Source organism: Ochotona curzoniae, unplaced genomic scaffold (genome assembly GCF_017591425.1).
Source record: "Ochotona curzoniae isolate NIBS_2020 unplaced genomic scaffold, NIBS_Ocur_1.0 scaffold_3171, whole genome shotgun sequence".
Taxonomy (NCBI): domain Eukaryota; kingdom Metazoa; phylum Chordata; class Mammalia; order Lagomorpha; family Ochotonidae; genus Ochotona; species Ochotona curzoniae.
The window spans coordinates 554,276-568,598 of record NW_024467104.1 but is presented as its reverse complement, the minus strand read 5'-3'; the positions used below and the strand labels follow the sequence as shown (position 1 = coordinate 568,598).

Below are 14,323 nucleotides of genomic sequence, written 5' to 3'. Positions count from 1 at the left end.
TTCCATTAACCAAAACAATCTGAGATTGGACTAATTCACTTCCAAATTGTACATGATTGATTAATTGATCTAATAAGTTCCTGAAATTGGGGAACTTTCTCAGCCCCCTTTCCTACCTAAAGCCTCAGAGCCGTTTCTCTCGCAACCAAGAAAAGTCTCCTCTTTTATTGTGTAAGAATGGAGGAACAAAATCAAATGCCCAACAACTGAAAGAATAATATTAAAAAAAAAACTTGAAAAATATCCTGTAGGCATGAAGCTCTCACCAATCGATGTACCTGAAACCTCTAAAGTGCTGGTCTGTACTTGTTCCAATGACACTTCTTAAAGATTTTGAGATTCGATGCCAAGAGACCACTTTGAGGTCTGAGATCAATTCATTGCCTTTGGTCAGAATAGCAATAATGGCCAGGAAAGGGCCAGTTCAAAGTCAAACTAGCAACCTCATCCAGTTCTTCCATGTGGATGCAGAAGCCCAAGGACTTTAGCCATTTTCTGCTGCTTTTCCAGGTAAACCAGCAGGGAGCTGAATGTCAAGTAAAATACTGAGGACTTGAACCATCTGGGATGCTGGTGCCGCAGGTGCCAATTTTACTCAGAACAACAGAATTTAACATTGTTTTAAGTAAATGAATTCCCAACATTTATTCAGAGATTATGTCCATGGTCTGGAAAATAAAGGTTTTAAAATACTGTTATTTGTTGCACCTCATAAGCAAAAAATTTTAAAAAGTCACAGTAGATTGAGTCAGTATCCATCATACTTGGTTTTGAAATAAGATTCTCTAAATCATTGATTGTGTTTGTTACAGATTATTAGACATCAGAGTGGAGTTCCTTTAAGGACATGTTCAAGATATTCAGTGTAACTTATTTCCATTTTTTCTTCATACCAAGTGTCTTGTATATACAATATAACTTACTCTTATTCTCTCTCTCCCTCTTTCTTTTTGCTTTCACACAAGCACATTACACACTAATTGCTTAATCAAGTATTTGTCGGTACTTTGACTCAGTATTACATTTTAACCTCTTGTTTTATTTCTTATTTTCTCCTAAAATCTCGTCCTTACTGTAATGTGTTTCTTAACACTCTACCCATTGTCCTTCCCAAAGCATTGTTCACAACACATCTGTTTCATGAAGACATGATTCTACTAGCCTTAAATGAATTTTAATTTTCCTGTGTGCTCTATAAACTTCTTTGTTACACAATAGCCGTGTTATTGCCCTCCAAACAAAACCGGATTTCATGTTCTTGAAGGTAAGGAGTGTGTCTCAACAGGGATTTTCATTTGTATTAAGATTTAGTATTATTTTGTTTTATTTTTACTGGAAAGTCAGATATACAGAGAGGAGAAGAGGCAGAGAGAAAGATCTTCTGACCAATGATTCACTCCCCAAATGGCTGGAGCTGAGCTGACCAAAAGTCAGGAAACAGGAGCTTCTTCCGAATCTCCCACATGGGTGCAGGGTCCCAAGATTGTGGGATATCTTCAGCCACTTTTGCAGGCCACAAGTTGGGAGCTGAATGGAAAGCAGAGCTGCCAGGACATGAACCAGCACCCACATGGGATCCTGATGCACACAAGGCAAAGATTTAGCTGCTTATTGGCTAAATAGAATAGGGACAGAACCTATTCTGTTCCCAATAACTTGTAAGAAGGAACAGAATTCATGATTATTGAGTAATATGAACTATATTTCATTATATGGATGTGTTTATTTTTAAAAAAATTTAAAATCAGGGTTTTGAGCTAAAACAGGTTAAATTTTACAGGCAAAACATTAAAGATGAGAAAGACTGCTGAAAAACTGAACCAAGTTTGACCTTTTGATCCAAAATCTTTTCTATTGCATGAGTCACTATTTACTTTCTTTTATTTAAAAACATTTTTTAAAAGCAGTGTTTCTTGAACACATAGTATTTCTCATGAATAACACTCACTAAAATAATATTCTCAAAGGGAAAAGACTTTCATGTCCATTAGCTTACTGACAGTGTCTTTGACATCCTTGTTTCTCAAACTGTAAATCAGAGGGTTCAACATGGGGATCACCACCGTGTAAAACACAGAGGCCACCTTGACGGTGTGTCTGGAGTTCTTGGAGTTGGGCACACAGTAGAGGAAGAGGATGGTGCCATGGAAGATGGTGATGGCAGTCAGGTGGGAGGCGCAGGTGGAGAAGGCTTTGCGGCGTCCACTGGCTGAATGCATCTTGAGGATGGTCACGACGATGAACACGTAAGACATGAGGATGAGGAGGAGTGTGCTGACTTCATTGAAGGTGGCAAAAATGAACAGAAGCAGCTGGTGGGTGTGAGTGTCAGAGCAGGAAAGGGAGAGAAGTGAGGAGAACTCACAGAAGAAGTGATTGATAGTGTTGACACCAGGGAAGGATAATTTTAAAGCAGAGCATGTCAGTACCATGGAACATGTCATTCCCCACGTGTACGACCCAATCACCAACATGACACAGAGCTTTGGAGACATAGTGATGACGTAGAGCAGAGGATTGCAAATGGCCACAAAGCGATCATAAGCCATCACAGCCAATAAGAAGGATTCTGTTACCACAAAGGTGCAGAAGAAGAAGAATTGCAGCATGCATCCCCAAAATGAAATGGTCCTGTCGTTTATGACCAGGTTCACCAGCATCTTGGGAGCAACAACGGAAGAATAGCAAAAATCCACAAATGAAAGGTGGCTGAGGAAAAAGTACATGGGGGTGTGTAGCTTGGGGTTAATTTTGATAATCACTATCATCCCAATATTTCCAACAACAGTGACACTATAAATGGCCAAAAAAATCAAGAAGAGCGGCACTTGCAGCTCTGGATAGTCGGAGAAGCCTAGGAGAGTAAACGTGGCCCCACTTTTATTTCTGCTTGACAGTGACATGGTTTCTGATTTGTGCTAGTGAAAGTTTTTAATCCTGGAAACAGAAACATAATGATGAGTAAAGAAGTAAATTCTGGTTGATTTCCCTTAGTCTATAGAGTGAGGTGGACTCCTGGTGTCAGACTCTTGGTGTTTTTCATGCAAGACTATGATCATTTAAAAATTTGTTTTTTGGGGGAGAAAACAATTATTGAATTAAATGTTAAAGCTTCAATTATAGTTTTGTACAAACGTAGGAAAATGAGATTAAAGCAAATTTATGGGTGCTTTAAATCAAATCCTTGTGTAATATTTTTAAGCTCTCCATAAACATTTCAAATAAGGAGAAATAAACCTAACATAACATGATAGAAAATCCCAATACTTTAATCAGCCACAAAATCAATAATACCTAAGCAAATTAATTGTACATCAAATATTCACGCATCCACTTTAAAGATGGAGAACTCTTACACTTAATGCTTGTGACATTAAATCCATATAGCACTTTCATTTTTGAACCAATGAGTCTGATAAAAAGTTTACTTGTTTTTTTCCTGAAATTATACTTCTTAATTCAAGTAATTTCAACTATCTTTCCTCCATGTGGGAGAAATTTAAGATTGCAAAAGATCTTAGGCTACCTTAGCTTACTTTCTTAATTCAGAGATGAATAGTGGAAGTAAGAGAAAAACTAACATTCCCGTTGCTATGCGAATGACGTGCAATCCACAAATCTTTTAGGAGAGCTCTGACCCCAAGACTCACAGGCATGCCTCCACTTCTCTACACCAGAATCGCCTCCTGTACCACATGTTACCACGCTCTCCTGATTAGCAATCACACTGTCTGCTTAATGAATCACTAGTCCTATAAAAACATTGAGAATATACGTGCTGAGTTACACCAGAAAGCACCATGCGTGTCAGATTCATAAGAACAAGAACTGGTTTTTTCAAGATTAAGACCTTTCTCAACTAGGAATGGCTAACTCTAGTAAAGGCTCTGATCTAAAAATTTCCTATCCGCTTTGTGTCACTTTTTATTTAGTTGATTCAAGATATCTAGAATATTGTTCCATCTCTAGATCATCCTGAGGGATTAAAAACATAAAATATGGCTGTGATATGGAGATATTTCATGAGAAAATGGTTATCGGGGAGAGTTATATCATTTCCTGATGGAACTCAGAAGCCCTCAGATGCAGTCACAGCCAGGATTCTCTGTTACTCTTATTAAGGGTGTCTTGGTCACACAATAAAGAAGGCAGATTTCAGGGAATCCCTCAAGAAAGTGATTCGATCCCATGCACCCTCTAGCTACTCCAGGGCCCAGATCTGTTCCTACACTCTGTGACTTTGAGTACCAAATATACCTTCAATGAAGTATTATCATCTTCTTAAAATCAAACCTGAGAAATACTTGAAAGCCAGGCATTGTAATTGTCACATTTTTTTTCTTCCTATCATATACAACAATCTTAGGTACTGAACACATTAAAACAGTATTACATTTAATGTAATAGCTCTAATAATCCAAAGGCTATAATTAAATTTCTAGTTAAACATTTTAAACTTTTGAGTTCAAGAAATTAAAAAAAAAAATGTAAATCCTCTCTATAGGTTTCTGCTTCCAAAACTGGTTGTTACTTTTGGTCTCAGTGTTTGTGTCTATTGCGTATAAGCTTAAAAATGGCTCTGTGCTCATTTCGGCCACACTTACACTACAACTGGAACAATACAGAGAAGATTAGCAAGGTCCCTGTGTAAGGATGACATGCACATTATTAAAGCATTCATATTTTTAATAAATAAAGATGAGTAAATTTTAAAAATAAATAAATACAAGAAAGAATGGTGCCTTTTATACATTTTAGTCCACCCAATTTTACTTGATTTTATTTTAATTGCTTGTTCATTTTGCTATGGTTATTTTCTCCAAAATTCAAAGAGACAAGACAACACACATCCCTCAAGTTCATACAGCTCTTCCCTTCCCTGACCCCAGCTGTTATTCACGGGACTCCTGAGGGTCTTAGCTGAGCAAGTCCTCAAAGACAGACCTTTGCAAGAGTGTACCATCTGTTTGTTGTGCCTTCACATATCTATTCCCAAAGCAATCCTAATCTAAAGGTAAAATTCTTTCCTACGAAGTTCTTTTCAAGGTTGAAATAAAATGTGTCTTTACAATCTAATTACAAACCTGGTGATGGCAAATGTAGGAAGTCCCCCATCTAAGAGTGATTTGTGCATTCTTATATGTAGAGTCACAGCCTAGGAGACATGAACCCTGGAGACTATCAGCCTGGTCTCTTGAGGTCACAGAGTAGGCAATTAAAATAAATCAGAGTTATCTGATATAATTATAACATACTGGAGAGCTTGTGGGGAAACTATAGCAATAAGAGATATTTTATGAGCCTGGTGTGATAGCCTAGCAGCTAATGCACCAGGATCCCATATGGGCACCAGTTCATGTCCTGACAGCCCTGCTTGCTTCCCATCCAGCTCCCTGCTTGTTGCCTGGGAAAGCAGTTGATGAAAATCGAAAGGTTTGGGCTCCTGCATCCATGTGAGATGCCCAGACGAACCTCCTGGCTCCTGGCTTCAAATCAGCACATCTCTGGCTATTTGTGCCATGTGGAGAATGAATCATCTGTAGGAAGATATTCCTCTGTCTCTCCTCCCCTCTGTATATCTGACTTTCCAATAAAAATAATTAAAAATATTTTAAAATATCTTTTATATTAAATATTGTATTTTATTAAGGCCATCTTCCATAGTCATGTGCTGACTCTCATACTATTCCATAATTACAAAATACAGTCAATCACAAAAATTAATAAACAGTTAAAACACTTTTTCCCCATATAGTAAAGTTGGTGTGTTAAAAGAAGGTGAGTATGTAAATATCATGAATTCATTATTTATTGAAAGTTAAAGCCTGGCATGATGATGCAAGGGCTAAATTCTCACTTTGCAAGAGTCAGGATCCTATATGGGTACCTGTTCATGTTCCAGCTGCTCCACTTCCCATCCAGCTCTCTACTTATGGCCTGAGAAGGCAGTAGAGAATTTCCCAAAGTCTTGGGACCCTGGCTCCTGGCTCCTGGCTTTGGAACAACTTAGCTCTGAGCATTGTGGCCACTTGAGTTTACCAGGCGATGGAAGATCTTTCTCTCCGTATCTCCTCCTCCTCATCTCTATAAATCTGCATTTCCAATTAGAATAGTAAATCTTAAAAAAAAAAGCTGTTTTCAAGCAGAAGTTTTTGTCAAGGTAAATACTCATGAGACAAATGCCATCAAATCTCATCCTGTCTGTTACTCCTTTCCCTTGCTGTCTCCCCCAACAACTCTGCTCTCCTAACATTCCCCTTCCTGATCATCCTCTCCTTCAGTTTTTCCCTTGCCTGGAAGTATTTCCCTTAAATTTATTCTCAAATAGTTCTTTTCAGTAAAATAGTGTGCAAGCCACTATTATTCTCGAAGTATTTTCCAAAACCAAAGTTTAATGTCTAATGTACTCAAAATACTTAAGCTGTATTTTTAAAATTATGGCTTATATGCCCAGCATTGTCATGTAGTAGATAAAGCTACCATCTGCAATGCCAGAAATCCATAAGTTATATTTCTTTGTGAGACACAGGAGAAGAAATTCATTTTTACCTATATAAAGCAGCACTTCAAGATGATAGGACATTATTTAATAAGAGGCCAGCATGGTGTGTGCATCAGATTGTGGGTCAGCAGGATGAGACACCCCTTACAATGCCAATAACTGTATTAGAGAGCCAGACTAAATATCCACTACTCTACTTTCAGTCTAGAGCCCTGCCAACGTGCATGGGAATGCAGCAGATGTGCCCAAGCCCCGGTTGATATTCTCAGCTCCAGGGCTTGGCCTGTTTAACCCTGGGCTATTGGAGCCATTAGGATATGTCTCTCTCCCTCTTTCTCTGCCACTCTACATTCCTACTTAATTAATTTATTAGCTGATAGTTAAGTCTTTTTACATGTTACATATACATATATCATTCCCTAGCAATTGTAGTGCTTCATTTTTGTTGTTGTTCTTATTGTTGTTGTTGTTTTTAAAGAGTTATTTACTATTCTTTATTGGAAAGGCAGATAAAATTTATGGATAGAGGGGAGATAGAATGATCTTCTATCTGTTAGTTCACTCCCCACATGACCGCAACAACTGGAGCTGAGCCAATCTGAAGCCAGGAGCCAGGAGCCAGGAGCCAGGAGCCAGAAGCCAGGAACTTCTTTTGGGTCTCCCACATAGGAGCATGGTCGCAAGACTTTGGACCATCCTCTTTTACTTTCCCTGGCAACAAGAAGGGAGCTGGAAGGAAGTGGAGCTGCCAGGACACAAATAGGTGTCTGTATGAAGTTTAAATGCTTGCAAGGTGAAGACCAAGTCACTGAGTCATTGCACTGGGCCCAATGATAGTACCTTGAAGTGTAACTGTGGATATCATTTTTAGGAAGGAGAGCAGGCAAGGCAGCAGCGAGGTGATACGGAATATGGCCGATTGTGAAATGAGTTGGTTATGCAAGTAAATGGGGAAAAGCGTGTTGAGTTTTGGGGGAAAGGAAGAGTAAAATGCAAGAAAGTTTCAGATGTACAGTCCCTTTAAAATATTTCTCCGCAGCTGTTCAATAGACAGGGATGCCCTCATTAAAAACAAAAACAGAACATTATAAATATTTCAAAATGACATTAGGTATAGTAGAAAAGGGAGTGAATCCGTTTCCTTATGTCTTTTTCCTGTAAAGCTATCTTTATGTAAATAAGTTCAGGTTGGCAGAACAAATGTAGGATTATACAATCATGTTTATCAATGTGATTGTAAACACTTAGGTTACTTCAACATGCAAAAGTTATATAATACTCCAATCAACGCTGTCGTTCTGAAACAGCTAACTACAGGGAATGTTTGAGCCAATGATTTTTCCCTTCCTCCAGTGTGTTTCCTGTCCAGGTATTCTTTTGTGCTGTCCTAGAGAACAAGACCACCTGGAGTGCTCTTTATTCTGAAAGTGCACATTTGTGAAAACACTGAGTCATGGGGCCAGCATTATGACAGTACAGGCTAAGCTGCCACCTGTAATACCAGCATCCCAGACAGGCATGAGTTCCTGTCCAAGCTCCTCCACTTGAGAGTAACCATTCACAAAATTGAATAAACACTCATGCCAAAAAATCAATAACAATAATACAGCTTCACATCACTCAACACTCAATCCATGTATACATTTCACCGATTGTCTTGAAGATATTTTTCTAATTTGAATTGGGTTTCATTTAACAAGTTTTCTCATTGGTTTTTCGAAATGGATATTTAACTCTAAAATCTGTTAATAGCGGTTTATTTCTTCCCTCTTTCAGAGAAGAATCTTTCATAGCTCCTACAGACAATTGCATCCATCAGGAAATGCACCTTGATTAGTAACTCATCATCCAATAATGTTTATTCTGATTTCTTCGTTCAGCTAGTGTTAGCTTGAATATCTCCTTTTAAAATTGCTCGTGAACGTTTTTCCCAAGGTTTTAATACTCATAATCATACCTTGACCTATTTTAAATGTAGGAGTTCTAAAGTCAGGTGGAACTACACTTTATATATTTATAGGCGATGCCTGTTTCCTTTGTAAACATTAATTTTGTGTTGTCTGTTTCTATATATGGTCATCATTTTTCAATTTAAATAATATACTAGTTTTCTCAGTTTTTATTTAGTTTAATTACTCTATATAATTTTTTCAAAGAAATTTGGAATGTTCAAGTACTGTAAATTTTAGATTTTTATTGTAAAAGTTTGGGTTGGTATATGAAATAAGGATAGAAGCTAATTTTTCTTTTCCTATGTGGTTACATTTTGTCCTAACATGACCCTATCTTAATAACAGAAACTTTGGAATTTATTTCCAATGTATAGAGATAGAATTATTTTAGAGTTTCATTTAATTTTGGGGTGTTTGTTATCAGATATCCTCATCTGCTTAATCATATAAACATTAGAAAAGAAACTTCAAAACAAAACCCTTCAATAACCTGGAAATTTTTTTATTCAAATTCATGCACTACACAGCACTTATGCAAACTTTTAGACATGATAATTCTGGAATTGCAACAGTTTGGTGAGTAATAAACAAACAGCATCAAGAAACAATGGATTTACTCCAGGGACTACCTTGCCTGAAGAATATAATGAGCCTCATGATGTCTATGGAAAAAGGCACCTAATCTAAAATCAGCAGGCTGGATCTCCTGCTTTGACTCCACTGCGCCCACCATTTCTAAACTAGTGCCTTGTACCTGCATCCTCTCTATACAACACATATACTTGCACTTGCCCCATGTCCTTCGTACAGTATGATGACTGTTTTAAGTACAGAGTTTCCATTTGCAGAATTCACATCACTCTATGAATAATGAGGAACCATCCCTCCTTTAAACACAGAGCAGATCCATCCATGTTTCCCAACAAAGACACACCTCTTCAATCACAAAACTGCAAAGGCCAGGCACTCAAGATCAATCCATTAACAAATCAGAAAAGTCGTTTCTATGGTCAATTGACAGTCTCTCAGTAATTTCATTCAAACATTGAAAAAGAAATGATATTTGAAGTTTGTGTGTGTGTGTGTGTGGTTGGTTGATTTTTAAGAATTAAAAGATAAACATTTTTTAATTGATTGAAATCCTGTGGAGTTATCTCAGAACTAGCCTATAATCAAGCTTCTTTGCTTTCTGATATCAATTTATACATTAAATCATCTAGAAAATCCTCACACATTGCAAGGACTTTAAGTTTTCTTCAGGTTGCTCACTCCAGCTGACAGCATCTCTGGATGCTAATTCAGTGATGTGGCACTTTTGTGGTTATGAGTTTCTGGAAGGCATCTTTCACATCTTTATTTCTCAGGCTGTAGATCAGAGGATTCAGCATGGGGTTGACAACTGTGTAGAACACAGAGGCCACTTTGACAGTTTGCCGAGAGTTTTTGGAGTTGGGCACACAATAGAGGGAGAGTATGGTTCCGTGGAAGATGGTGATGGCGGTCAGGTGGGAGGCACAGGTCGAGAAGGCTTTGCGGCGTCCACTGGAAGAACGGATCTTTAGCACAGTCACAAAAATGAAGACATAGGACGTGAGGATGATGAGTAATGTGCTCACCTCATTGAATGTGGCGAAGCCGAAAAGCAACAGATGTGGAATGTGTATATCTGAGCTTGAGACAGCAATAAGAGCAGTGTATTCACAGAAAAAATGGTTGATCACACGGTGTCCAGAAAAGTTGAGCTGTAGAGCATAGCACAGGAGTACCAAGGGACCAAACATACCCCAGAGGTAGGATCCAACTAGTAGGGTACAAAGCCGCTGTGACATGGCCACTGCATACAACAGAGGGTTGCAGATGGCCACGAAGCGGTCATAGGCCATGACTGCCAGCAGGAAGGACTCGGTCACCACAGCAGTGCAGGACAGGAAATATTGCAGCATGCAGCTAAAGTATGAGATGCCTTTGTCTGTCACCACCAAGTTCTCCAACAACTTAGGAGTGATGATGGAAGAGTAACAAAAGTCGACCAATGACAGGTGGCTAAGGAAAAAGTACATGGGAGTGTGGAATTTGGGGTTAACCTTGATGAGTACTATCATCCCCAAGTTTCCTACCACAGTGATAATGTACATGAAGAGAAACACGAGGAAGAGAGGCAGCTGGAGCTCTGGGTGATCTGTGAAACCCAGCAGGGCAAAGGTGACCTTCACACTCAGGTTCCTGGCAGCCAGTCAACAAGGAGAAGATTCGTGGGGGTGAGTGACAATTATAACTCAGTATAATCAAGAAACCAAAAATGAAAAAGGAGAGTTACTCAGCTCAGTGTTCTCCTTGAAAACCTACCTCATGCTATCAGGCTGAGTCTCTCAAGTTTCTTGGTGTTTCCAACTGCACTTGCATTAAACAAAAGAGAAAAAAATATCAGCACTAGCTAACATTAGTACATCTAACATTAGCAAGCAGTAAAGCACGTGCATAGTTAATGAAAAATGTGAGCAAATACATAAATACGTAATCCAGTGAAGTCAGAAAATGTATTATATGCACCACAGAGAAAGCGTGCAATGCTACTCTATTTAGCTTTTATATAATCACAAATCCATCAAAATATTTACGATTCTGTATTTGCACAGTGAAAATTTATTTAAGAATTTTTCACTCACTGAATTTCTTAAAGGCTGAGGTGTTGAGAAAAGTCACCTGCTTTGACCACTCCCCCCCCCGGATGAAGTGCATACTGTATTATAGCTTATAATGTAAGGGTTAGTTTTTATCCTAGATGTAGACGTCACACGTACATCTATTGAGGAGTCCGCACTTAATCAGCTAGGGCTAAGGAGTATTCATGATTGTGAAATGTATGCTTCAATTGAAGGCATATATAAAGAAAATCAGGATAATTGTCCATGTCAATGCAGCAAATCTATTCTATGTGAAATGGTGGTGAATGGGGCTAACATCAGTATTATCAAGATTATTAATGTCTTTCATTAATATTATTGAACTAAAAATTGGATAAGCCTTACAGTGGTAATAGAAGCATCAAAATCAAAGAAAGAACTGCAGAAAAATATTAGAACAGTGTTCTCTTAGTTGCAAATGAAACTTGAATGAACTTACCTGCTACAGAGGAACAGGCAACCAAGCCCTGTCCCTCTGTAGGGTGAGTGTAACTGGCGCATGAAGGCTCCTATGTAAGACTGGATTGCCCTGGGGACTCAAACTCTGGAGAATCATTCAGATCTTACTGCTCAGGAGCATCAAAACAGATCATTAAGGTAGGACCCAGGCCTCTTGTCCCATCTGTAATATTAGAACGTCACTAAAATCAACAGAATACTGAAGAGCAGGAAACTGGCTCTCAGACATTGCACAAAATTGAAAGTCCTGCTCTTAAATAAAGCCACACACACTGAATTAAACCTCCCAAATCCAGTTGCTTTCTGAAGTTTGGAGGTAGCACATACCAAATTCAGGCCATCTATTTCAGCATATATATAAAGTTACCCAAAACATCATTTAGTTTTAGTGAGTATAAAAACAGAAAAGAGCCACAGGCTCATTTGTCCATGGAAACAGCATGATTTATGCCATGAGACCTATCATGCAGAATTGTCCTCGAAGTGTATATGGCACATGAGTGCTATGCAAAGTGTCTCTAAGATTAATTACAAGTCAAGCCTTTTATGTTTTCATCCCAAGTAAATAGATAACTTTATTTTCTGGTAAAGTTTTTGACATTTTATGGGTCCAGGTGGAGACTGAATGACTAACAAGGGTTACACCTAACCCCTGCTTCCATGATGAATAGAGTGTTATCTATCTTACCAGAACTAAAACGTTCAATATTGCCTCAAGAATAACAAGGAAATTCACAGATAATTTTCCAAAGTTTAGATGAACACATTACTTCTTCAGATTTTACGGTTCCATGATTGAATTGATAAATTTATCAGTCATCACAGATGTCAAATCATGTTCAAACACACATTTATTTTAAACAAATCAGTTTTGACTGATACCACTTATTCAGACATTTATGCATACCTCTGGTAACACTTAAACATCAGTTTGATGACTCCCCTTAGAAAAACTGTAGTCTCCTGACTGTAGAAATTTAAACAATGCAAACAAATTTTCTCAGAGGACAGGTATGTAGATTTGATATAAGAGTTTCTCAGATTTAAACACATCAACTTTTTAAAACATTGAACTCCTCCCTTCTCTCTTTCTCTAGCCAGGATTGTGGCAAATATATGATACTAATACACCATTAACAATCTGGAAACCACAATATGAGTCTTAAGGGAAACATCGTAATCATAATTTTTGCTTTGTAAATGCATAATTATTCCGAAATAAAAAGTTAATTATTGTTCTAGCTATTGTAAAATATGGATGATTACTAAAATTTCACATTAAAATTAAATGTAGAAAATTAAATGTGGAAGAAAAAAGGAAATAACTTAGAATGGGTTTTATTAACTCCATATCTTTCTAGATAAGTTGAATTTTATCCAAAATAAAAACAAGTTTGTTTAAATTCTTGCTTTTTAAAGTGCAACCAAGTGTGATGTGGACATATCTTAAAAGTGGACAGTCTCTAGTCTTATTAAAGGATTACAATGTTTTTTTACCAGAATCTATTTTATAGCACTTATAAATGATTTACATATATTTTTATTTTATATTTATCTGAAGGATAGATTTATAAAGAGAAGAGATTTATAAAGAGAAGAGAGAACCACTGGTTCACTTCCCAAATGGCTTCAATGGTCAGAGTTGAGCTATTTGAAGCCGTGAGCCTACATCAGGTCTCTCACATGTGTGCAGGACCCCAAGATTTGCCTTCCTCCACTGCTTTCCCAGGCCACAAGTAGACAGCTGGATCAGAACCAAGGCAACTGGGACATGAACCAGTGCCCAACATGAGCTGCTGGTACCACAAGTTGGGGGATTAGCCTGTTGAGCCAAGGCATCTGCCCTGGTTTATATTGAGTTTTGAAAACTGCTCTTTATATTTTTTTAAACAAAAGGGTTGTTTATTTTTTTAAACAAAAGGGTTGACAGAGAAAAAAGAAAGAGGTAGGAAAGAGAGGGGAGAGGTCCTTCTCCACCCACTAGTTCACTCTCCAAGTGCATGTGACACGCACCGTAGGATCAGGCGTAAGCCAGAAATTCCAGCCAGGTGTCATGTCTTGATGGCAGGAATTCAATTATTTCAGTCATCATTGTTGCTAGAGACAGATGTCAAATCCAGATAATCCAACATGGGAGGCTTTGAAGCGACAAGCTGACTCTTGAAATTCTCACAACGGCAGGAACTCAAGTCAACTCAACTCCCATGTGGATGGACAGACCTAAGTGAACCATCAGCTGCTATCTCTCAGAGTCTGAATTAGCAGGAAGCTGGAATCTGGAGAGTGAGTGGGACATGAATCCAGTCATTGCAGTGAGCCCAGGCACTTCCAAGTGCTGTAGGAACTGCTGTAGTGAACACCTAGCTTTGAATAGTCAATTTAGCAGATATTTGATTCAACACAGTCACATGTAGGTTAAATATGTAATGACCAGAAGATCAATCTTATAAGGAAAACAGCAGTTACATAACTATTTGTGAGATTTCTCATGATATTCACTGCTAGCATAACTACAGAATCAAGTTTGAGTCATGAGTTTATGAAATTAAGATTAGTAACTGTTTAAAGTTTTTTTGATAATCTTTCAGTAAGTAACATAAAAAAGTCTTAGATGAGATTTATTCATCACGTGTAACATTGTTTCCTGGGCTACGATAAGAGAACGGGTTGTTCCTGATGAGGAAGAATGAGAAACAAGAGAGCAGTGTTGCTTTCCACAGCAAAGC

The 14,323-nt window shown here is 38.0% G+C and overlaps 2 protein-coding genes and 1 non-coding gene across 3 annotated transcripts; 1 reads left to right on the top strand and 2 right to left on the bottom strand.

The window, feature by feature from the left end:
- Positions 1-1,961: 1,961 nt before the first annotated feature.
- LOC121172171 (olfactory receptor 5D18) lies at positions 1,962-2,903 on the bottom strand. Its single transcript, XM_041004013.1, has one exon. The coding sequence runs from the start codon at positions 2,901-2,903 to the stop codon at positions 1,962-1,964; it is 942 nt and encodes a 313-aa protein (XP_040859947.1).
- Positions 2,904-4,581: 1,678 nt separating this feature from the next.
- LOC121172396 lies at positions 4,582-4,688 on the top strand. The gene has a single exon (XR_005886217.1). It is a non-coding gene; the product is annotated as a U6 spliceosomal RNA (small nuclear RNA).
- Positions 4,689-9,752: 5,064 nt separating this feature from the next.
- Positions 9,753-10,685, bottom strand: LOC121172237 (olfactory receptor 5D14; the record flags this gene model as incomplete). Its single annotated transcript, XM_041004090.1, has 1 exon — positions 9,753-10,685. A coding segment is annotated over one exon (933 nt), but the record flags the coding sequence as incomplete, so codon positions are not given.
- Between the last annotated feature and the right edge of the window lie 3,638 nt (positions 10,686-14,323).